The sequence below is a fragment of the Micropterus salmoides genome, unplaced genomic scaffold (genome assembly GCF_014851395.1).
Source record: "Micropterus salmoides isolate LMB-PRFRI ecotype aquatic unplaced genomic scaffold, ASM1485139v1 Ms_hic_scaffold_15, whole genome shotgun sequence".
In the NCBI taxonomy this organism is placed as follows: domain Eukaryota; kingdom Metazoa; phylum Chordata; class Actinopteri; order Centrarchiformes; family Centrarchidae; genus Micropterus; species Micropterus salmoides.
In genome coordinates, this window is record NW_024040596.1 from 28,266,232 (window position 1) to 28,292,373 (window position 26,142).

General features: G+C 39.7%; 1 protein-coding gene across 1 annotated transcript; it reads right to left on the reverse strand.

Moving 5' to 3' along the window:
- Positions 1-502: 502 nt before the first annotated feature.
- Positions 503-24,419, reverse strand: frzb (frizzled related protein). Its single transcript, XM_038721425.1, has 8 exons — positions 24,096-24,419; positions 12,493-12,741; positions 9,399-9,431; positions 9,132-9,191; positions 8,525-8,590; positions 5,956-6,160; positions 5,433-5,496; positions 503-4,714 (listed from the first exon to the last, which is right to left on the reverse strand). The coding sequence occupies exons 1-8, from the start codon at positions 24,298-24,300 to the stop codon at positions 4,658-4,660; spliced, it is 939 nt and encodes a 312-aa protein (XP_038577353.1). The 5' UTR covers positions 24,301-24,419; the 3' UTR covers positions 503-4,657.
- Between the last annotated feature and the right edge of the window lie 1,723 nt (positions 24,420-26,142).

Below are 26,142 nucleotides of genomic sequence, written 5' to 3' on the forward strand. Positions count from 1 at the left end.
GACAGTTTATCCTGATGGTAATTGTTAGGTTTAGTGAAACCAGATATAAAAGAAATCCTGGTTATCTTGAACTTGCTTCATGGTACAGGCCCCAGGCCAGTAAAAGGGACAGGATCTAATTGACGTTTTACGGTTTACTGTTGTTGTTTCCGCACTCTGGAAATTACTAAAACGCCATTCTTTCCCACACTGTGCAAGATCCCTGGGTCTTAAAGCAACATTTTTAATCAGGCAGCAAAATACAGAATCACAGCTTCAGTTTGAAGATTCTGGGTTTAACATTAGTTTGCACATGTACATTGTTGAGTTTCCCTTCAGTGCACCCAGTTCTTCCTGTCTTACAAAGTTGCATTTTGTTATATTGTTTTGCATAATGCTGCAGTTTACATGGTTGCCCTCCAGCGGTACAGGAAGTTAAAAACAGACTGGGTCCATTTTATAGTTAGAAGCAACCTGGACAGTGAGAGACTTTCCAGACACAAACACCCACAGACTCCAGCCATGTCGTCTAAATTCATGTTTAATGGTTCAAACTGCTGTGAAGAATCCAGAGTTCAGAGTGTTAGTATAGTTTACTGATAAAAGTATTGTAGTACTGAGTGTTAGTGTGTTTACATAAACAGTTACAGAGCGATAATGAGAGTGCTGTTTGTATGTCAGAGGCAGTGGTGAGACACCCCATGTCTGTAATTTAAAGTCACAATGAAGTTAACTGCTATAAGGACGTTTTCACAGAAGACATTTTGACATGACGATAATAACGAGGGATGGCTGAATTCCATTTTGTAGCTAGTTTCAGGATCCTGTAATTGCTGGCTTGCTGTCAAGACTTAAATGGGGCACTTGAATAAAACACATCCACTGTTAATGTGTTAATGTTAGTAACACCTGTTCTTCCCCTAATATGCCAAGTCAAAATATCTGCTGTGAAAAACGCCTTTTTAAATGAATTTCTTGTCTTTAATATGAATGAACATCATGGTTTCTTCCTGGCTGGACGGTTCTCAGAGCTCATTCGTATGGGTGAAGACCAGCCGGCTGCACATAGGTAAAAGGATGGACAAAATGGCTGCTCTTATTCTTAATCTATGGTATGCAAGTGGATCACATCCCATATAAAGAATCTCTACTCCTCAGAGCAGCTGGACTGACATTTAACTGAGTTTAACATTTAACAACGAGGCCCACTTCGCTTCAACGTGCCACTGACAAAGAAAACTGTACTTAAGGCCTTTTCATACTTCTGCTTCAAGTCTATGCTGTGCCGTCATGAGCGTCAGTGTCTGCGTCGCTCTGCAGTTAACCGCCACAATGCTAGTTGGTAGTGGGGTTTCTATGTTCTACTATGTTGAGCTTCTTCTTCTTTGTTGGTGTGGGCTACAACAAACAATGGCGGATCATTTTGGAGCTTGAGCTGCTCGATGTTACCTTTAGTGAAATAACTCAAACACAGAAACCAGAGAAGGCGTTGGAGATGATGGTATGTACGAGCTTTGAACTGGTTGAGGGAGAAGACGATGGACAAGCCGGAAATGCTAAGGAGCCACAGTTCTTGCGGCCTGCGTTGCCGTGCCACGTAGTTACGTTTTTAGGAAGGTGTGCTTCGCGCTAGAAGTATAAATTCGCCCTCCCACAGACGACATCTTGATGCAGGTCGACAAGTTCATTATATTCATGCCCCACATTATCGTCACTACTCTACCTCGATCACATCTTCTGTTAGCATCATCCACCTGATGTACGATAGATGTGGCTGGAGTGTGGCATTTACTGGTAGTTTCCTTTTTAGTGTGGAGACGGTCATTATTGTAGTTTCCCGGAAGTCCTCTAATGTATGCCGCCCATGCAAAGACAAGGCAAGTGTTGTAAATCGTTGGGAAAAAGTGCCAGGTTTGTATATTTACTCAGTGTTTGCCAATGATACTTGCTAAGCTTACAAATGTTGACACCCGAACAGTAAAATGTAGAAACTGATATTCCGTACTGTTAAAGTACGGTCACATTGGTCTTCCGTTCAATTAAACTGCCCTGCACTCGGCCCCCGAAACGGGACGTGATGTCACGGATCTGACGCAAGTAATAAATACTGATCACAAACTGTAAGTCTGTAAGAGTGATGCTACAGTTTGTAGTGTGTTGTGCTAATCATGGTGATGACACCAAAATAACAACATCTGTACTTCTAAACAAGATGAACGATGGTGATCTCTGATCTGCCAGAGCCGGCGAGAGATCTCACTGAAACAGGAAACGCATGCTTAATTTTATAGAAATGAATGAGGGACGGAGCAAATATTCGTTGGTCGGAAGTGTGACATCCCATCGCATCAATCAAACAAGCAGTGTGTCTCGGTAATAGTAAGTTAAAAAAACCTCTTTTACTTCCCCTAAAATGTCATACGACCTGATCAACCTCACCGAACTACAAAACAAAAGATTATCACTGATAGAAGTGATGAGCACAAGATCAGTTATAATAAATTCTAAAATGTTGGTGATTCATCAAGAGGCATTATTCACACACACACAGAGTCTACAGTGTGCCATTCAAAATTAATAATTCAAAGTTTTCATTAAAAAAATGCTTTAAAAAACAACTCACTTTGTCAAATTATTTTTCTTATTCTGTCCTTAAATTATGAAATAATCATCCAAAACAATCCAAATTTTAAAATGGAATTTCAAATTTTAAATATATTCCATGTCATTTATGGTTGTTTATTTTTTCCCTAGGTAACTGAGCTAACGTTCGCTCCACGAGATGTACATTTTCAAGCTGACTCGTGCAGCTAGCTAATTAGTTATGTAGTCTCCAATTATTTCAGTGGCACACTCCACACTCTGTCTACAGTACTTACACTCAGTGGCCACTTTAAGTACACCTGTACAATCCAATACAACTGTTCTGCCATAAAATCCACTTGTATGGTGCCTTAATGTCCAGTTTTTCGTAGGTGTAATTTAATTATGTTTTTAAGCAGCAAGGTTGTAGTTTGTGGTGGAGGTGTTTTATTCTGCCCCCTACTCATGTATGTAAATAGGGAGGTCAAATAATTAACACCACCTCAATAAATGTAGAAGAACCACATTTAACTATGACTTCAGTAATAAACAAAGGAAACAGCTCTCTGGCAAAGCTGTTGCATTGACTTGCAGTAGATTCTACAGGTGTACCTAATAAAGAGGCCACGGAGTGTATGACTTGTAATACGGACATTTGTTGCTTTGTTCTAGAGGCGCTGGATCCAACAATACTGAAGAAAGTATATAAACCCTCCCACTGTCGACGTCTTGCCGCCGCCGCTCCTGCTGCTGTTGGTCTTGATGCAGTTTTCCTTCTTCGGTAAAGAGTTCAGTAAAGTCAAGGTCATGGCTACAGACCTCTCATAGTCCAAAACTGTCCAAGAGTCCAAATGGCTTTCGTATTACTTAAATGTCGTCTGTCACGTCACCAAGATGTCATGACCAACATCCAGGATTATTAAAAGACCGTGACCACGGAGAGGAGCTGTGGAGCCAACATGGCCGCCACTGAAAATAAATGTGTTCCTCCCCCCCCAAAAAAAAGAGAGAGAAAAAAAAAAAAAAGAAGTCATGTACATACTGCATGGCTGTGCGTAGGTTTAGTACTACAGCTTTGAAGCTCCACCCCCATCTCTTCGTCTTTACTGAGTGCTTCAGGTGTACGCGCGCACACACACACACACACACACACACACACACACACTTGTGCAAAGAAAATATATCTAAAACTGGGGATGGAAATTGCTAAGCTTTTTTTTAACGCCAATGCCATTATCAATGCTTGTCAGTCTGATTCTTTATCCATTCCCTTAATGATTCTTGATCAATGTTGAAAAAAAAAAAACATGTTTTCAGCTGCGCTCGTTTACTACATTCGTTAACCTTTTTCTTCAGTCATTATCCCTCCCTGTGCAGCTCGTGTGAAAGGGTTTCATTGAGCTAGCTGTAGCCTGTCTTCATTTAAAATGGATCAAATGAGAGAATATCCATCCATCCATCATCAAGCGCTTATCCTGCGTACAGGGTCGCGGGGGGCTGGAGCCAATCCCAGCTGACATCGGGCGAAAGGCGTGGTACACCCTGGACAGGCCGCCAGTCCATCGCAGGGTAATGAGAATATTTCTTATGATTTGTTTACATTTAGGTTTTTATAGTTAAACAAAAAAAATGTGTGTCAAATACATGGCATTCCTGGACTCTAAGCTCATGTTGATTAAAAAGATGTTTCAGCAAATTGCTCATGTTTACTTACTAGAATTATTATTGTACAGAAAAGCTAGCACTGATGTCATTTTTCTTTTGTGAAATGATAACACTTTGGACCGTTTCGACCTGTCCGCCATGACTTCTTCTTGATGCGACTTTCTAGCAGCGTAGTGCTTGAGTGTAATTGTTTTGAAGTGTGTTACTATCTGAAAAAACATGCAGGCATTGATAAAAATTGTTTGATAAACACCGAAGCATAACGATGCTGATGGATCGGACAATTTGGAACCGATTCTCGATCCCCATCCCTAACAAAAAACAGACTGACAGATGAAGAGATGAACTACATTCAGCTACAACAGCCTGCGATAGTGCAATATCTACACGCACACACACACACACACACACACACACACACAGTCAGATCTCAGTGGGGCTTTGTTGCTCCGGCATTCCTCGGTACATTCAGAATCTGATTCCATCTCTGGACAGAAAGACAGATAGACAGGAAGTGTCATGGCAGGCAGACATGATCTGACATACATTTTTTTTTTAACATTGTTATGGCTAGTAGACCCAAGTGCAGGACTAAGAGAGGGAGGAGCCTTAGCGGATGCAGAGTACGAGAGGCTAAGCAAAATTCACTTTTATTATCCCGACTAAATGTTCTTCTTCTACAGCAGGCCTAATATAATTGTGTAAATGTGTTCATTATGTTGTTTGTTTTTTGTAGCCTACATTTTAACGGTTAACTTTAAAATGTAGGCTATTCAACTGCTTTGATCAGTAATGAAAGCCAGGTCCAGCACTACTTGTTGAGGTTGCTAAGCTTTGATTGGACAATGGCTGTTCATGTGAGGGGTTTAGCAAAGAAGAGGGTTTAGACAGTTGATATGACGGATCATATGTTTGCTAGTTTACACATGATGGTGTGCATTACTTTCTTTTTTGTATAAGAGCCTGTTTTAGGTCTCTTTCGTTAAGTCACATGCTCTTAAGTTGTCTTCTTATGTTACTCCAGTGCTGCAGATGAAACCATCTCTCTCCATGTTTTTGTAGTACTAGTGTAGAACTACTTACATCCAAATTTCCAATTAGACTTTAAGTTGATGTAACTGGCTGAACATTCAGTACAATTACTCAAAGCCTCAAAACTACTGCTCAGAAACTGCTGTTTATGTGCATTTGGATGTGAATCGCACCTTGACCTTCCTGCCAAGTTTGTCCTTCCACTTCAGAGCAATGGAGCTGTCAATCAGCAGCAACCTGCAACCACAAACAAACAGTGAGGTTTGTGAAGGGTTTCCTACAGCGTTTTATATTGCTGCTAATGTCAGAAGAAATTATTATAATGTTATGAAATATAATGTTAAGCTTCAGGGAAACAAGTAGTGGTGCTACGTAAACACATTAAGGTGACTGGTCAAACTGTCATCTAGCAAATACATGGATGAGGTGATGAGAAGTGTCAGGCTTTGATTCAGCTCAGCAGGTGATTGATTCACAGGAATTAAATCAGAACAGCATGTCACAATGTCAGGAAAAAAAGTTGGCCAAATAGCCCCATCAGTCACAATCAGATGCTTATGTGTCAGAAAAAAGTCTGTTAAAAAGTTAGTAGAGATTGCATCGAGTTGAAGTTTAAGCCGGACTTTTGTCTAACCAATGTCCTGGAGGAAACCCTGTTGTCAATAACATATTTGTTACAACTTCTGCTCCTCATACCTGGACGTCTCTTCGTTCTCGTAGCCCATAATGACGTACTCCTCCCCTTGAACAAGAGGAGGACACAGGCAGGAAGATGAGTAGTAGAGCGTCTGTGTCTCTTTGGGAATGTTGACCAGAGAAGACTTGAACACCTCCTTCACATCCACCACCGCTGTGGGCTCCAGGCCGCGATTCCTCACCTCCCTCACCCTCGCCCTGATCACTGAAGGAAGAAGTCGTCAGCATACAGGGCACATTAGATTTGTTGAGACCTTAAGTTTCACTCTAGTTTCATTGTAGACACATGGGGCTCAGTGGGTGGGGCAAATCAATGAATAAAACTAGTAAATACTTCCATTTTCTTCCAGTATACTTTTGGTTGTATTTCTTATAAATCAGTCACTGTGATAAGACCATGGCCAAAGACTGGCCACTATCCTTGGTGCTGAAAAGACAGCTGGTTTTAAAGTCCAATTTGTATTTCTGCATTGAGTGTACGCTGTCATGAGCATTTATACTCATAGCCAAGAAGTATAAAGTGGCCTTAATGAGAGTGTTCGTGTAAGTCAAAGTCTGCAAGGATCGGATGATTGGATGCCTCCAGTTGTAGCCAATAGTGACCCACAAGGGCTGACAGAGCCAATAAAGAAAAACCAACACATCACTCTACATCCAGACGACCTAGAGGCAGAACTTTCACAAATAAGACTTGTTTCATTGGTCTCACTGGACGTAGTATTGGACTTCACTGCTCCATTATAAACCTCACGTTAGGGTTAGACCTCTGTAAATGACTAGGACCGAGTCAAACAACACTATTTCAGTCGTTCCAGCCATGATTTGTGTTGTTAGCTATAGGAGCAGAAGAGCTGTGAGTATCGCTGTCTGGAACTGGTGTGCTGCTCTGGGACCGCCTTGCCCTCACTGCATGTGAGCTTCATGTTAGCTTAAATGTAGCCACAGTTAGTCGTTGTTTGCTTTATATCATGGTATTTATCAAGTTGGATTTATCCAGAATCGTTTACTCCACCTTTAACTCTTGCATCCTGCCTCAACTGCCAGTGACACCAGTAACCTGGAGCCCCTCCTGTCTCTCCTTGTTACTGTCTTTCCACTGTCGTATCTGCCATTTCCTGGATAATGGATATAACAATCCAGGATACCCAACAGCAGCAGTCCAAACCAGGTGAACCTTGAGCTAATGGAAATGTTCAAGTTCAAGCAGTGTGAGACTGTGAGGAAAGCACAGCAAAAGCTTCAGGAGTACCAGAGCAAAGGATTAACATAAAGCACAAGAACAGATACAGCATCACAAATATGCCACTAAGGAACCAGAAGAGGTGGAAGCTGTAGAGGTGGAGGAGAAACTAGCACTACCAGTAATAGTGTGGTAGCAGGTTAGAGTCAACAGTAAAATCAGTAATTACCAGTGAGAGTGCCAGCCATCAAATCATAAAGACCTCTGTGTTCAGCGCTCTGATCCCATGCTTCACTAAACTCTACCACTTGAATTATATCTGAATATTTTGAAAGTGAGCTCTTGTTTTTAGCGATGGCTGGAAAAAATTGGATTCTGTGGCAAAGGCATTAGCGAGCTCCAGAAGTCCACACGGAAATTTCTGCTGGATTTGCCAAATCATGCATGTGTGCTGTAATCATCTGGAAAAGCCCTTCTGGTCTCTTAGCTTTTGTGTGTCTAATTTAATCTAAGCAACCCTAACTGCCTCGGCACAGAAATCTTTCCTTCTGCATCTTGGAGAAAAAGAGGTCAGAGAGAAAGAATCCACTGGGGATTTTTAACAACCTCACCGAGCAGCACAATTAAGGCTCGAAACAAGTAATGAGAATTCAGACTTACTGAACAGATCGGTGGTGATTGATATCTCACATGTAGCGTTGATAAGTGATAAGTGGCTGTCAAACGTAATGCTCAGACACATTGTAACTTTCAAAAGTTTGATTTGGAAATGTGACAACCCACCGTAGACATACAACCAGATTGAAGCAAGTGGTGTCATAAATGGCACCCCTTCTTCTAAGAAATATATATTCTGTATGTGGTGTTTCAACTTTTGTGTTTGCCTTACATGTTTGTCTTATTATAACAAACATTAATGTAATATAAAACATGAACACTTCTATCTCCTGACTGTTGATTCTCAGTGGGATTAGCAGGAATGGAATCAATATTTAGAAGTATTCAATATCCAGCTCAATAATTATATTATTAAGGTTAGCCAATCAGAGGCAGGACTCGCCGCAAAGCTAGTGTCCGTCAAATGAAAGTTGTCAACTCTGGCAGGAAAAAACAAACAAAACAAAAAAACAAAAACACGTCTATCTGCAGTCTCAAGTGCCAACTTCCTGGATTAACAAATTTATTTTAACCCACTAGTGTTTTCCTAACGCTAACCAAGCTGTGACAGTTAAGAGGCTGTGCATGAAATAACATAGGAAATGAATAGGTGTCATTTTTAACCCATGTTGTGCATTAGAAGAGGTAAAGCATAGCTTTTGCGATAACTGATCAATATTTCAGCAGGTTCTACTATACACAACAATGGCACATAAGTCACATATGACTCACCGTAATTGTAGTTGTTCTTCCTGTATGTTTTCAAGGCCATTTTGACTGTCTCACATTTACAGCGATCTACACACACACACACACACACACACAGTGGGTGATCATAAATTATCAGAATCTGCGTTCAGGTTCTCAATTTGTCATATCGTGTTCATGTTAACTCACTAAGTTTTGTTAAGATTGCTGGTTGTGTAAGGTTCAAAAATACATTACTATATCTATTAAATTTGTGTTTTAATTACCTTATAACACTGACATGCAATGTCCAAATTAGTTTGTCTTCTAGGACCAACATTCACAAGTTTCACAGTCATCGACCTGCATTTACAAGTCAAAAACTGGTAAATACAGTAACTCAGATATTGTTTTTAGTTTTTGTATGGATTACCCAAAAGAGATACAGCGTGTTTATTGGTGAGCTTTAGAGGTGTTGGTAGGTAGATTATGTTACTAAGCTAAAGTCTTCATTCTTTGGCTTCGTATTTAATGTACAGACATTTTCATGGTATAGAACTTTATGGAAAGCAAATGACATGTTTATCCCAAAATGTTAAACTATTCAGTCCTCTAAAAGGCCAAGCCCTTCCGAGGTGTGCAGACAGGTTACCTCCATTTGGTCCTCTGCAGTGGAGGTTGTTGGGTTCCATTGAAAGGTCTGGACTAGATTCTGTCAGAGGATAAAACCCATAAAAGATCAGCTTAGACACAACATGCTCTGTTCAGATGCACATCAGCATGTTGGTTTCCAGAAGCAGATGTCAGACTGGTTTTATTCACCCAAATGCTATTGTAAAGATGTGTCCAACCAGCTAACACAACAAGCCAGCTGCTAGGAAACAGCTTGGGCAGAGAGAAAGTGAGAGGTCAGCCTCACCTGGGTTACACCTGGTTGGGTCCGGGTATGGATCTAGAGACACACAGAGATGTACAGTTCGTTATGAAATGAAAGCAAACACTTTTTCTTGTGTCTTTATTATACACAATACAAAAAGGGTTATTCAGAAAAATTAACTATAGTAACATCAGAAATTGTGATAACTCGTCAAGTCCTGCTATCGCGCCCCCTAGAGGCTGCAGAGTTTATTACAACCAGAATATAAAGGTTTTGGACAGAACAAACAACAGGCTGATGATTTAGCCTTTTCCTAAGACTTTGGAGCGAGTTGTTGCCCCTGGTGTAGGAGTTGAAGTATGTTGGGATCTTGGTTGGAACACAAGATCTACTGGTGACTTGGCATGCCTTCATGGGAAATGCAGAGCTCGCTCACGCTCTCTCTTTCATATATCCCACCTGGCCTGGGAATATCTAGCCAGATAAGCAGCCAAAAATGGATGGCTTGTCCTCTAAGATGAAAGGTAATAGGTTCATTAAAACCTAACAGATCATCCTCTGAGAAGCAGGACAATTAAGAACTACCAATGGGACTGTTGATCCATTCACTGTCTCTATAGAACAGCAATCAATGCACTTTCATTGCAAACATAACCGAAAGACACATGTTCTTTTCACAATGTCCATGTTTGCTTATTGATCGTCTTCTGACTTTGATTTTGTCCCCGTTTTGGTTTACTGACATTTCCAATAGATTATCATATTTAAACCTTTAGTCGGTGTGTTACTGGAAGGTCACATGGATGGGCCCAAAAATAATTCTGTCCCTCAACTTTTCCACTTCCCAGGCTTCAATGCTACATTATGCTTGTTGTTCCTTCTTGAATGAAAAGCCTGATAAAAGCTTAGAGTGCCAAATTGTAACAACTTCATAAACTGACTGACACAAACTCTAGGAGTGTGGCTTTTCCCCTAGCGGCACCATGACTTTGAAATTTTTAGATATTTAGTAACCAGCCGGTCAGACTTTGACATTGTCCAATGCTTTGGTTTATGTCCAAATACCTGCAAAACTAATCACATTCCCACCAGCTCCAGCTAAACTTTGAGTTTAGTGCTAATAAGCAAGGTAAAGATACATAGTTTGTTTGTCCATGCCTCCTAAAACAACACGAACGTTAACTACTTTACAAAACTCACGTGAACTAAGTCACATGACATTAAATACGTGGTTAATATTGTGAAACGGTTGCAGTTGAATGCTAACATTAGCAATTAGTTCAAAGCATCACTGTGCTAAGTATAGCCTCTCAGACACTCTGCTACACTGAGTCTTGTTAACTTCTTACCTATCTTTAGCTGCAAAGGCGACTTTGACTGGGTTTGATTTTGTTTCTTTTCTGTGCAGTGTCTTTGAATGCAACACCAAGTGAGCAATGAATGGAGACAAACGGGCACACTGCGGCTGCTTTAGATTTCTGTTTCTGAACAGCAACTTTCAGATTGGAGTGCCACAGAAAAGTCACTGGAATAACTTGAGCGATCCACCCCGCCTGAACCTCAGCAAGTCAACAAATCACAGAGGGAAAATCCCAAAACCCAGCTGAGCCGAGCCGGGCCAGGGCAGCTCAGAGATACGTGGGTGTATCGTTATGGAGGTCAAGGGGATTGAGATGAGTTTTTTCCCTTCCATGGCCTGTTTAAAGAAGCAGAGGACAGTGAGGGTTTTATTGAGTGTAAAATGAGCGGGCCGCCTGTATCAAGGAGCTCTTTGAGAAAGTCAGTGGGAGTGAAGTTGGAGGGGAAATGACTCATGCTATCTGTTCGAGAGGGAGCAGAAACAAACTACAAACATGATAGAAAACACAGATAGGGTTCAGCTAAGCAGGGAAAACTGCTTCCTGATGGTCCATGGTTTTCAGTGAAGAGAGTGAAATTCCCTAATTCAGAAGCAGCCTCCACATTAAGACTTTTACAGGCGTAAATTACATTTATAACCATAAAGACTGATAGATATACCCCATTAGTCTGATATCAACGTCTAAGAGGGTTTGTGTGCTGTTCTGTTGTCTTTCAATGAACTTGTACTTTAATGGGTCTTATTTGAGTTTTTATATTTCACTTTTCAATAAGAATGTTATGTTTTATGTTTGGTGAAGATTGGTCTTATCACCATCAGGTAAAAAGAGTGAAAGTATTATATGTTATTGTTGGCAGTGATATCAGAATCTTAATATATCGGAATAATGTAAAAAAGTAAGTAATGTAATTAATCTATTTTAGTCATAAACAGAAACTTTGTTAAAAGCACTAAATTGCCTTGTTGTTGAAAAGTGCTATACACATAGAAACTTGCCTAAAACCCCAAACTTCAGGGAAATACCACACAAAAAATCCTGTACAAACCTAAAATGATGGCTTAACCTCAACAGCCAAGGTTCAAATTTGATTATTGTGCTTGGAAACAGTACAACACCACAAGCTCCATTTAGTGGCCTTTCTAAATGGAGCTTGTGGAGAGAGAAAATTTTCTCAACTACTGTTTCCGAACACAGAAATCAATTCTGAGCCTCAACCAACATTAATTGTTGGACTGTAATGGAACAAAAACTCATGGTTTGCTTTTGTCTGTCATTTCCTTTTTCTGTATTTATTTTGTCTTTGTCTTTTTGTCATCTTGACTATTGTCTTGACACACAATCACAAGACAAATACTCATAATTGGTGACAACAGCAGCAACAAAGAAGGTGCTGTATAAAGCAGTCAACATGTTTAAACTAGGGCAGGGCAAGTTAATGTGTAAACGCATCAATTAATCAAGGCAGACAATTATTTTATCTCACGTTAACGCATTTTTTATTATTATTATTCTGAAAGTCCGTAGCTCACTGGCTCTGAATACACATACAGTCAAACCATGGGTCACAGGAGGGGCGGGAGGTTGATCAGCCGGCAAATCACCCACCCAAATAAGCAGTGGAGGGAGGCTTCGGCAGACTATGCTTGATGCAGTGTGTGGGAGAAGTAGATCAACAAAAGCAAGACAAGCGATCAAATGTCATAGTGAAGTGGACAGCTACACACACACACACTCACTCACACACACACACACACACACACAAAAGGTAATGATACCAGATCCCTCTGCCTTGACGATGGCCTCAGGTGAGATGCAAACTCCACGGTCGTACAGCGGCATGTCGCTGCAGGCCAGGCTGTCGGGCCAGCTGTGGTTGTAACGCTTCATCACCGGCTCACAGCCGTACTTCGCACGCTCGCACACCGCCTTACAGGGTTTGATGGGCTCATGCTGGAAGTCAATGGTGCAGATGGGAGCATACATGGCACACAGAAAGAAGAGCAAATCCGGACTGCAGCCAGTACCTGAACAGATACAGACAGGTGTGTTACAAGGAGAGATTCTCTCAGCAACCAGTGAGAATATCTTTGGATCATTTGTGCATTTGTGGTGATCTGAATACACTGTGAGACACAAATATGTCCCTGGGCAAGACACTTAACCCCTAGTTGCTCCAGAAGCGTGCGACATAACTGACACAATTAGCAATTGGAAGTTGCTTTGGATAAAAGAGTCAGCTAAATGTAAATGTCATTTTAGGTTAAGTCAGTTAAAGTTCTTAAGTTCAACTGAAAGTTTTGTGTAAGGAAATATAAACAATATTAACTATACTTTAGCAATAGTACTCTGCATATTGCTCCCTTTTAAACCGTTTTTGGACATATTTGGGGAAAAACTATCAAAAACTGTAATAGCAACATTTTCTCTTTTTGGTTAAGGGTCGTTTTATTTGAACTCACATTGTTCTCCCCCCCCCCCCCCCAAGAAGGATTCCCCTTCTCTTAAATCACTGAAAGGACAGTGTGTTCAGGGACTTCAGGCTACTAACACACCAGACTCACCACACTGACTGCCATCCTGCTGCACATTTCACACAAGATGAGACCAGAAAGAGTTCACCACTGGGTAGAGGACACATTTATTGCAGGGCAGGACTGAGGTTTGGCTGCACAGCTTCAAAATGAAGCCTCAGAAATATTTTGAACTTGTGACCTGAAACTGTTTCCTGGTTTTGGCCTGCAGGTCTTTCATTAGGACATTTTTTTGGTTAAAACTCATTGCCTTTCCACTTTCTTTTTCCAGTCTTCTGACCTCACCTAAGCTCTAAGTTCAGCCATTACCTAAAAGTATTTATGGAAGACCGATGTGTATGCATTAGGGATGAAACGGTATGAAAATTTCATATCACAATTATAGTGACCAAATTTATCACGGTTATCAGTATTATCACGGTAAAAATGTGCCAGAAAAATATAAAAATGTACTGATACACACACTGAAACCATTTCAGCAAGTATTATATTGAAAACTACAAATACAATTGCCATTTTGTTTGCAAAAAAATATAATATAACAGCAAATACATTTTGTAAACATGTGAAAATCTTCTAAGTGTGCATTATCAAGATTTTATATTATATAGGCAATACAATGACCCAGTGGACAATTACATGAAAACAAATAAGTCTTTAGAAGACAGTGATAGTAACTGCAATGAGCCCAAAAAACTGACTAAATACAGAGGAGTCTGTAGAGTTTCTAGATATGCTGGTTGGTTGACTAAACTGCATAACGTGTTATCATGTGCAGTGGACTAATGGAGTCTGCCGACACACGACGCACACAGCAGCAGAACGTGTTGCGTTTTTACAAGAGCAGCAACACTGAGAGCTTCAGTTTACACACTGTTAGCAAGTCAGAGAGGCAAACCAAAGCTAAAAGTTACCTCACCCTGCATTCACTATTAGATTATTTTCTGCAATCAAGTTTCCCAAAGCACTCTCATAAAAACTAAAATACGACCGGACTTGTCGGACGTTGCATTCTGCGCATGCTCGCCTGCTTCTGGGAGACGCTGGTGTTTGCCGTGAGATTATAATAGCGCGGTTAACCGTACCTGTTTACCATGGTAATTAAGATGTGTATGGTAATAATAACAGTCAGGAATTTTACCACAGTTTACCGTTAATCGTTTCATCCCTAGTATGCATCATAACCTATCACGGCAGTTAATGAGGCCATCCACATGCCTTAAAATTCCTTTAATTCTCCTTTACAGTTAACACAGAACACTGATGACTAGAACCACAAACTTTTACATCCTGAAACAAGACCTGTTCAAATTTAAAGTTTTCAAGTCAGCTAATTCATTGGTTTTCAAACTGGGGAGGTGCACCCCCCCCCCCTTCGTTGTGGATGTTGAGCAAACCTAAAGTTACATGAATATGATTCACGTGGTGACATAAACAAAAGTGCTCTGATGACTAATTTTGTTAACCTGGATCTTGTTTATTTAAATTGCCTGCATTGTTAATGATTCATAAAAATTTAATCCACTTTTACTGGGGTGGGGGGCATGAACTCTTTTTGGCATCTAAAGGGGGCGTGACAGAAAATGTTTGAGAACCACTGCGCTAATTCATTGCATAGTAAAAGTGCATATTGCATCTGCAATTAAAATGTATTAATGAAATGCACAGTGATATTTGAACAGTTATTCACAGGAATAAAAAAAATACACCAAACAACAAAACCCAATTCGACACAGGAATGGCAACTACACCACCACAGATAGTAAGCAGGTGAATGCAGTTATTAGCAAGTGTCTGAAATGAGACGCAATCATGCATTAAAAGAAAATCACTAAGAATCATATTTTGATTATTTAAGGAAACGTTTGCCTTGAAGGCTGAAAAAAAAATTAACAGCACATATTTCAATAAATAATACAATTAATCAATATATGTGAAAGACGGAGTTAAAAATATGCACGTGGAAAAGGACATATATTCAAATGTAACCTTCCTGGCAGTATCATGAGATAAGGACCAAGACTAAGAGTTTACAGTAAAGATAGCAGCTCTGTCAGGTTGTATTTAAGTACAGTGGTGCTTTAAGCTCAAATGCTAACGTCAGCATGCTAACATGTTCACAATGTCAATACTTATGTGTGGATGTTTGCCAGGTAAAATGTTTACCATGTCCATCATATTATTTTACCATATTGACATGCTAACATTTACTAATAAGCACCAAACAAAGTAAAGCTGTGGGTGATGGGAATGTCATTTAGTAGTGAAAACATTGACTTCATGGTATCACTACTGTGAGCAGAGTTCATCCTCTGGGGAACATAAATGGCTGGCTGTACATAATTTCATGACAATCAGTTTGGACCGATGTGGTGGACAGACCGACCAACATCACCGCCCCACCGTTGGCTTGGCTGAAAATCGAATCGAATTATTGTCACATACACAGTCTTAATTTTCTGCATTTAATCCATTCAAGTATTAGGAGTAGTGGGCAGCCAATGTGCAGCACCTGGGTACGAACTCCAAGTCTAGGCACCGGTGCACTGGTCAAGGGCACCCAGAGGAAACCACATAAAAACTAAGAAAATGCAAACTCCACAAAGAAATGCCTGTGCTACTGCCTCACTGATGTCTCTCCAAGAAACTTTTGTCTTGTAAGTATATTTTTATAGTCTCAACACGATAAATCCAACAAATAGGGATAACGGATACACGTTCTCAGTCATTAATGGTGTTCACATGAGACTTGACAGAAGTTGAGAGACAAGTTCAAACCCTATGCTACTACCACAGTTTCAAAACGTGAGTGGGTAATTTTACTGATATTTAGTTTCTACAAAGAGACATCCAGATATAAAAAGTGAAACTGGAGACATACTGTTGTCAAATATACACAGTTTACAGATGGAGATAGTGTATGTACAGAACGTGCAGCTTTGCAGAGCAGCGTTACAAGCTTAACTTATCAAAAAACACATGGAGTTCGTGACATTCAGTATCAGCTGGAATGTTGTGATGAAAAGTTCCAGTCAGAACAGAAAGCCAAGGAAGCTGTACACTAGATTCAGCCAAATCACTCCTACCAAAATTTTCTGCGTGGTTAGATACCACAAGAAGGGAGAAAATATGTTTTTATTGTTTGGTTGAACATTTAACTTTCAGGCCAGTTTGAATGCAATGATCAGTTGTGTCAATCTGAGTTTATTTTATTACCTTTTGGACTGAAGTAAACCATAAAAAAAACCTGCAGTGCAGCTGGACAGACCGACCCTCCATGATAAATCAACATTCAGACAGTAAAACAACGAGAGAACACTCATGCCATTAATATTTACTGAATTCACCTGTAACCGATTCAGAGAACAGCTCTAAGGATGGCAATGTTAGTCTGTCTGTTGGTCGGTCCACCACTTTGGTCCAGAATAAAATGTTGAAACTATTGGATGCTTTGTCCTGCTTTGTACAGACATTCATGTTCCCCTGAGGATAAATTCTAATAACTTTGGTGAGTTTTTGTCTGGCACCACCAACAGGTCAAAGTTTTCACTTTTTTATTGAAATAACGTTTTATCTACTTGATCAATTTGCACTAAATTAAAATAGTTCATACACTCACAGTTCCGAGAGGATGAAGACTTATAACTCTGGTCACCTGATCCCTTTACATTTCCTCAGTGCTACCTGCAGGTTGACATTTTTGTTTCAGATTGAAATGTTAACATGAAACAACTGTTGAGCTCTTAGATTGCCAATTTCTGGACATTTGATCCACAAAATTCATGTTTTCCTCAGGATGAACTGTAATAGAGAGCCCAAGTCACTCGCTTCCGCCTGAAAAATATGTACGGTAGTCAACGGCGAGAGACAACTTTTTTTTTTTAAATCTTGTTTATACTGTGAGAATTTTGTCTGTCAAGAAAGTTGACGTTTGTCATAAAGTTACATTTAGTTTTGTGTGAAAACCGTTTAATGAACTACATCTCTCGTCTCGCACAATATGCATCACCAACTTGTTAACATGGTAATGCTAGCTAACGTTCATTGCTTGGTTGTTACTAGCTAGGTAGCTTTGCTATGTGCCATGCAGAAATATACCTCACCTGACGTGTTTAATCCATCGACTCTCGACCCTTTTATCACATCATCCTCTCATGTTATTTGACGTTAGCTTCAGTAACGTTAGCTTCAGTCATTGAGAGAAAAAGTTACGACATCACATACGCGACATTTGGGTTTGTCGTCTTTGTAATTATGCATTTTTAGTCTTATACTTCAATAGTTTTACAAACTGCGACTTTCTTGACTTTTGTGTACTTTAAATTGATCAGAATCATATAATTCAGAGCACAATTCACGGGATCAAAAAGTTAGTTGTCTCTTGTCATTGACTACCGTAGATATCCCCCCCCCCCCCGAAGTGAGGTAGCATGGTGGTTTACCAGAAAGGGAGGGACTTAAGCTCTCTATAAATGATCCTCTGATTTTTTATGTAGCGCCATCATCTGGTCAAAAGTTCCATTTGCCCATTACTTTGGTTTATGACCAATTACCTGCAGGACTAATGACATTGCTAAATAGCTTATGTGAGCATGTTAGGACACTAAAACAAGAGGTTTCAGCCGGTAAACACTACACCTCAGGGCTCGACAATAACGGTGGCCCGATGGCCCGGGGCCAGTAAAACGTAACGTTGGGACAGTTGAACTAGCAACTCACCAAAAACATTAGTATTTAAAAAAAATACTGAAACTCAACACCCTGCAGTTGTTTTGCACCGATGTCCAATCCAGAGTTGTAGTAACGTGACGAGAGGTTTTCAAATGTTATTTCTCTAATCTCAATCATGCGGGACCTCTGGGTCGAAAGTGAAACCATGCAGACGGAACTTAAAGCTGCATTCTCTCTAACGGCCAGCAGGGGGCAGTTCCATTAGAAATAATGGTAAAATGTGCTACTTCTCATCTGATTTATTACCTCAGTAAACACTTTTAAATGAGTTTATAGTCTCAGTTGCTAGTTTCAAGTCTTCTTCAACACAGCATGATGTTCATTTAGTATATTATGGTCCTATACCATGGCAACCTGTTCATCGGGATAGAGGCGACTTGTGTCCGCTGCTCTGTGTACATTTTTCATAAATGCCTGTCAGCAGGAAAGCACGTCATGTTTGTGTCTGTTAGTATGTTTTGTTTTAAAAGTAAATTGTTTTGTTAAAATTATAAAAATTGCAATAAAGTTGAACGTTGAGCCCTGCACCTGCTGAACATCAGCATGTTAGCGTTTAGCTCAAAGCACTGCTATGCCTAAGTACAGCCTCACTTAGCCGCCAGCATAGCTGTAGGTTCTTAGTCTTGTTTTATAACAACCCAGCCTTCAAAAATCCCAGAACTTGTTTAGAGTTAAAAGTTCTGTTCAGGATTTACAGCTTTTTTTTGCCCCAGCCTCTGTCTTATTTTGAGAGTTTTATCACTTTTTTTCATTTCTTCAGTTTTAGGTCTGAAGGGAGCCTTGAAATTACTGACTGGGAAGAGAAAACCTAGGTGAGCACACATTTTTTGCACTGTAAAACTGTGGTGAGTATCCTTAATGTTTTTTAAAAAAGCTTAAAATCCTTTGAAAAACAATTTAATAGGCATAGTGTGAAGAGAAGCTAATCATTTGGTCTCTTTTAGTTGGAAGCAGTTTTGAAAGAATCAAAGAGAGGCGGAGGAGGAAGACCGGGCTTGATAAGACCCGAGGAAAGCATGAAGTGTGAAGGTATGATATTTACACAGTGATATGCATTTGGCTCTGCTGTACACAGAGCAAAGGGTCATGTTTAGGGTTGAATGTTTTCCCGTTTATCAATTGTTACTTTCCCGGTACTACGTCACTCTTTTCCCAGGATTTTTTCGCCATAAATTAACTTTGATAAGATGAAATACAACTGTGGATAATTAACTCTTATTTCCTTCAATACATCATGTGGCTCTATTTTTCGTACAACAATTCAAGTACAAAACACACTGTGATAAGTAGATCCTTTTTAGCATATCTATCAGTTTCACATCTAGGTCCTTTTTTGGGAGCATAAGACTACCTTTATTATGATTACCTGAGGTTTTTGTGCCTCAGTGGCAGGGAAGGCTTAAAAATACCAAAATGATCTTTTAAGTGGAGATGATCTTTAAGCAGAAATGCCAAATATTTAGTGATTCCTACTTCTAAAATGGGAGAATTTCATGCTTTTGCTTGTCTTTACATCATAGTGAATGATATTTGATATCACCTTTAGCTATGGGAATCTATGATGAGCATCTTTTTTTATGCTTTATGGTGATGATGTAATGACAATTAATCCATAAAATAAATCAGTAGATTCATTCATTCATTCATTCATCAGTAGATTATTTATCCAAAGTAGTCGTTGTTCTCGTACAGACTTCACTCAGTAAAAACTGACCAACTATTAACTTACCTTACAAAACACGGTGGATAGTTTACACACGGACCAGGTAAAGCAACAGTGAACACACAGGGTGCAGATGTTGGTTTCAGTTGTTTTATAGGCTAACGTTACGTCATTAATAAGCCGACGTGCAGCTCACCTGCTGCCGTGATAACGTATCGCGGGTGGAAATATACGGAAAAAAGTTCTCTGTCCTAGGCGACTTTATAAAATGTACTGCTGATGGAGAAAATGAAGCAGACGGGGGAAAAGAGACAGAGAGACGGGGCAAGCCAGGGTGTTTACCTAATGAGTGTGTCAGTGTCGGCCCAACCCTATGAACGTGACTGAAATGTTCGGGTTCCTCCAGTAGCTACCCACGGCAGTGATACGTGGTAACACTGTCTTGGACCAGGGCAGCAGTCAAACCAGAAACCAACACTGGGCTGTAACTCTGACCAACTCTCCGAAATATGTCTGCTTTATCACGGACTGCTGTTAAAGGAGCCAAATTTTCTTCCCTTTTTGAGTAAACGTAATCACAATGATGGCTTCCACAAAAATGTTTCCATGCTCTCTAAGTGAACTGATGGTTTAAGGTTTTCTGTCGCTCAGTCAGAAGGGCTCCAGGAGAAGAAGAAGCCACAGCAGCTGGGAAGGGTTGGAAACCTCCATCAACTGAAGGTTCAGTTCATCCAAATTACAAAAATAATAAATTTGGGTTTGGGTTTTATTTGTCCAGTTTCTGAGATACATGTCTCAGAGATTTCTGCCTCGGCTCTAATAAAATGAAGGTTGATGTCAGATTTAAAAATGTATTTTTAAAGAGTAACTACTCAGAAGCCTGCTCGGGCTACCAACTATCCTTTTCCATACCTCATGCAGCATCTGATGTTGTGAGGTTCAGCAGACTTTAATAGTAACTTAACGCAACTTGATTCTCACCTCGGCCACACTTCTGTCCACACGAGCCACATCCAGCAATATGGCTGATGTCAAATTAGTCTTAATTATGGAGGAAAAGTCTCTTGAACCTGTCCACACCCAACATCAGAGCCGCAGTCAGGTATTGTCTGATGTACTTGTTTAACTAGGTTACATAAATCACAGTGACATGATTTTCAACACATGGTAAATGATGTGAAACGGTGGTAGTTTGGTTCGGTTTAGGCAACAAAACTACTTGGTTAGGAAAAGATGGTTCAGGTTAAAATAAGTAAGGAATCTACAAAACGTTATTTAACTTGAAAAATTTAACTCAACCCCCCCCAAGACTCGAACCTCATTCTCCTTAGTGAAAGTTCTGAGTTTACTTGACCAAGAGTCAGTCAGTCACCATAATCTTTTCTAAATGTTAACATGTTTCTCCTAAATGGCAGCAGCTCTGAATTAACACAATTAACTTTAAATATATACATTTATACTGTAAAAAACATCGCAGCTGAATGACATCTGACAAAGAGACAGAACCCAAAGTATGTTTCTGTTTCATTCATTAATATAACTTCCATCTGAAACAACATGTACAGCTGCTGGTCATATAATTAGAATATCATCAAAAAGTTGATTTATTTCAGTAATTCCATTCAAAAAGTGAAACTTGTATAATGTATACATTCATTCCACACAGACTGATAAATTTCAAGTGTTCATTCCTTTTAATTTTGATGATTATAACTGACAACTAATGAAAACCCCCAAATCAGTATCTCAGAAAATTAGAATATTGTGAAAAGGTTCAATACACCTGGTGCCACACTCTAATCAGCTACTCAAAACACCTGCAAAGGCCTTTAAATGGTCTCTCAGTCTAGTTCTGTAGGCTACACAATCATGGGGAAGACTGCTGACTTGACAGCTGTCCAAAAGACGACCATTGACACCTTGCACAAGGAGGGCAAGACACAAAAGGTCATTGCTAAAGAGGCTGGCTGTTCACAGAGCTCTGTGTCCAAGCACATTAATAGAGAGGCGAAGGGAAGGAAAAGATGTGGTAGAAAAAAAGTGTACAAGCAATAGGGATAACTGCACCCTGGAGAGGATTGTTAAACAAAACCCATTCAAAAATGTGGGGGAGATTCACAAAGAGTGGACTGCAGCTGGAGTCAGTGCTTCAAGAACCACCACGCACAGACGTATGCAAGACAAATAGGTTTCAGCTGTCGCATTCCTTGTGTCAAGCCACTCTTGAACAAGACACAGCGTCAGAAGCGTCTCGCCTGGGCTAAAGACAAAAAGGACTGGACTGCTGCTGAGTGGTCCAAAGTTATGTTCTCTGATGAAAGTAAATTTTGCATTTCCTTTGGAAATCAAGGTCTCAGAGTCTGGAGGAAGAGAGGAGAGGCACAGAATCCACGTTGCTTGAAGTTTCCAGAGTCAGTGATGGTTTGGGGTGCCATGTCATCTGCTGGTGTTGGTCCACTGTGTTTTCTGAGGTCCAAGGTCAACGCAGCCGTCTATCAGGAAGTTTTAGAGCACTTCATGCTTCCTGCTGCTGACCAACTTTATGGAGATGCAGATTTCATTTTCCAACAGGACTTGGCACCTGCACACATTGCCAAAGCTACCAGTATCTGGTTTAAGGACCATGGTATCCCTGTTCTTAATTGGCCAGCAAACTGGCCTGACCTTAACCTTATAGAAAATATATGGGTATTGTGAAGAGGAAGATGCGATACGCCAGACCCAACAATGCAGAAGAGCTGAAGGCCACTATCAGAGCTGGGCAACCTGGGCTCTGATAACAGCCGAGCAGTGCCACAGACTGATGGACTCCATGCCACGCCGCATTGCTGCAGTAATTCAGGCAAAAGGAGCCCCAACTAAGTATTGAGTGCTGTACATGCTCATACTTTTCATGTTCATACTTTTCAGTTGGCCAACATTTCTAAAAATTGAATTGAAAAATCCTTTTTTTTTGGATTGGTCTTAAGTAATATTCTAATTTTCGGAGATACTGAATTGGGGATTTTCATTAGTGGTCAGTTTTAATCACAATTAAATGAAATAAACATTTGAAATATATCAGTCTGTGTAATGAATGAATATAATATCCAAGTTTCGCTTTTTGAATGGAATTACTGAAATAAATCAACTTTTTGATGATATTCTAATTATATGACCAGCACCTGTATATTAAATTATACTCTGCAGGAATAACAGAATTAAATAGGACTTTTCTTTGTTTTGATATCTGCATTATATATCGGCCATTGAAAACCGTGTATCGGTCGACCACTAAATTTCAACCCACAGAGGTTGATGATTTTCTTTCAAACAGAAACATTATCCCCATATAATTCAGAGGATCAATGTGAACCGTTCTTTGGTAGAAAGAAGTCCCACTGAAAACTGTTGACCGTGTGTTTGAAAGTAAAGTCATTGACATGTTGCTGGTAAAAACACAGACGGACATCTCATAATCTGGACAAATAAAACAAACATTATGAATGGAGGTAGTATGGAAGTATGAGGAAGTATGTTTGTGTGAACTAAACTTTCTAACAATCTTATTAAAAGTTTAATCTGTCTGTGCTGCTTCCTGTCCTTTCTCATACCGTCTTATACTTTTTCTGTCCTGCCGCTTAGTTTCATTCCTTTGCCTCACATTCTCATCCTTGCAACTAACCCATCCCAATTTCGTAAATTAATTAAAAGCTGTTAATGCTTTTGTACCTGGTAGTGAATGTGGTAAAGTAGCCAATTAACATAATAATATAATTATTATCTTAGTATATTTTTACCACTCTATTTAACACCAAATAAGTTTTTAAATCAAAAATAATATATAATATATATATATATATATATATATATATATATATATATATATATATATATATATGTATATATATATATATACACACACACACATACATACACATACACACACACACACACACACACACACACACACACACACACACACACTATGTTTGTTATGATCAGTGTACTTAATTTATAAAAGTATTTAAAGCTGCAACAAATGATTACTTTTATGATTGAATTGTTTATTTTTTGATTAATGGACACATAAGTGACATATTTAAATTCTTTTTTGAACAAGAGTTCAAAACCTGAAGATATCCAGACTAAGCTAAACTTCCTACTAAATATTTTATCTAATGTGTTAATGATACATTTTCTGTCCAACTTATTCAGTCAAACCTTTTTGGTGGTTGGAGTCACTAACAGCCTTTTTTAAACCATAAAATATACATTTTAAAAGGATAAAGTTTAAATATTAAAAAAAAGAAATCCAGTGGTAAAACATCCTAAATGTAAACTTGTAAACTTCAGGCTGCAGGATGTGCACAGAGGAGAGGTTGTAAAACTCAGTTTGTCAGTTAATTAGGCACAAAACCATTGAATAACTAATTGGTGGGTTAATTAGTGAACAGACTGGCAGAAAACTCACCCAGCAGCCCTTCAAACTGCTCGATGGCCAGCACCGCGTTGTCCTGCGTGCTGTGGTGGAGGTGGTTCGGCATTTTGGTCATGTTCCACGGCATGGACCGGCACAGCGGGATCCGCACCAACTCGCAGGACGCCGCCCGGACCGCAGACGGCCACAGCGCACAAGACACGGCCAGCAAAGACACAGAGAGCCCCGGGGAGAGCATGTCGGTCGGTTCAGTGCTCCGGTGGAGTCTCGGTCATTCACGAGGAGTTAAATCCAAATAAGGACGTGATTTTCCTGCTGATTGGTGCTTTTCTGCTGCTGCAGGCAGCTCGAGGAAGCGGGAGGAGCTGCTTTCTTATTCACACTTTGACCTCCTCCTCTTCCTCTATCCCTCCTTCTCTACAACTCCCCTCCTCACCTCTTTCTTCTTCTCCTCCTCTTGTCTTATCCTCCAAAAAAAGATAGATTCCTTTTAGATGAAAAGTCAACACCAGTTAAAGCCGTTAAAAGCTCGTTGATGTTGCATTTCATAAGCGTAAGAGTAAGTAAAAGTAAAAGTCCTACATTCAAAAATATACTTAAGTATAGAAGTATTATCAGCAAAACGTACGACTTAAAGTATCAATGGTAAAAGTAAGTTACTGGCTGTGCAGAAAAATGTCTCCTGTGACTGATATCTGATTCTGTCTGACATATTATTGTTGATACTGAAGCATCAATGTTAGAGCAGCATTTTACTGAGGTTTGAAGTGGAGCTAGTTTACAGTTAGCTATTTTTAACCAGTTTACATACAGTTATCTAGGTTATATACTGTTTGTTAGGTTATATACAGTTAGCTACTTTTAAGTCCTTTATATACCATTAGTTAGTTTTAACTACTTACAGTTAGCTAGTATAAACTACTCTATAGGGAATTTTAAGGTATGTCACGCAGTGTTGCATTATGTGGACGATATGTTTATATTCACACGCCTTCGAAGGATGCGGTCCCTGAATTGAGACACAGCTTCTGTTTACCTTTTCGCCGGCCGTTGCTATGGCATTTAATAGTGGGTGTGTTTTGGTGTGTAAAATTGAAGAAGGATGGAAGAAATGGAGAAGTTGAAAGAAAAAGAGAAGGGATCCGGGAGAAGCTAAATGCCACTGCCAAAAAATGTTATTTGGACAAACTGTCTGCGATAAACAATGTTGATTCAGATGATGTAGCAGCCCAAGACTGGATTACGGATCCAGACACACTACCTCCTCTCACATATTGTCCGTACATCGTTAATTACCTTGTTTTGAGTATAAGAACTATAAATCCCTTGAAGCTCTTGAACAGTTTTGCAGCGTGTGGGTACAAGACCTCCTCATTCACAGGCCGGCTAACTGCGAGAGCATAGTCGTACTGGCAAAGGTAAGATGGCACTTCTGTTTTTGGCCAAGTTATTAAAACAAACAAAATGCTAAATAGTCAGCTAAAGTTATGTTATTTTAAAGGTTCAGTGTGTCATCTAGTGGTGAGGGTTGCGGATTGCACCCCCCCTCCCCTATCTAAGCGAGTAATATAGCTACGGTGCCTGAGACAGCACAAAGATGACATCAATGAGATAGCAGAGAGTTGCCAGTCAAGAACTGAGGTTTCTTTAGATAGATATATTAAGAAATTATATTTACTTAATTAATCAGTAAAATCATATATTTTTTTGAATATAATTGTTACTTGTTCATTAATAAACAACAGCCACATCAAGAAATGAAGTGCTTCAGGATGTCTCATCCTGTAATACAGTATTTTACAACTTGGGAGGTTTGGCTCATCTAGACTAACATACCAAAGTAAATAAAGTAAATGTTTGACTCACAAAGGTAAGGGTACATTTCTGTCCACATAACAAAGCCATAACAGAGCGCTGGAGAATAACTAATGTTTCATGAAATTACAATCCAACTATATTTTTTCTATCAGCGCAGTAAAGGTTTAGCTGTCTGACCTGAGCTTCCAGCTGTAAGCTACCGTTTTATTGCCATTTAGTGATCAGCTGATTGTGTCACAAACATAACAAAACAGAGTGCTGG

What these genes read in the sequence shown, in the direction of transcription:
- frzb (XM_038721425.1), bottom strand. Translation starts at nt 24,300, where the DNA reads ATGCTCTCCCCGGGGCTCTCTGTGTCTTTGCTGGCCGTGTCTTGTGCG. An exon ending in CGTCAAGGCAGAGGGATCTG is followed by an intron (nt 9,432 to 12,492) that starts GTATCATTACCT and finishes GTGTGTCTCTAG; the next exon opens with ATCCATACCCGGACCCAACC. An exon ending in AACTTGGCAGGAAGGTCAAG is followed by an intron (nt 4,715 to 5,432) that starts GTGCGATTCACA and finishes CTTTCTGTCCAG; the next exon opens with AGATGGAATCAGATTCTGAA.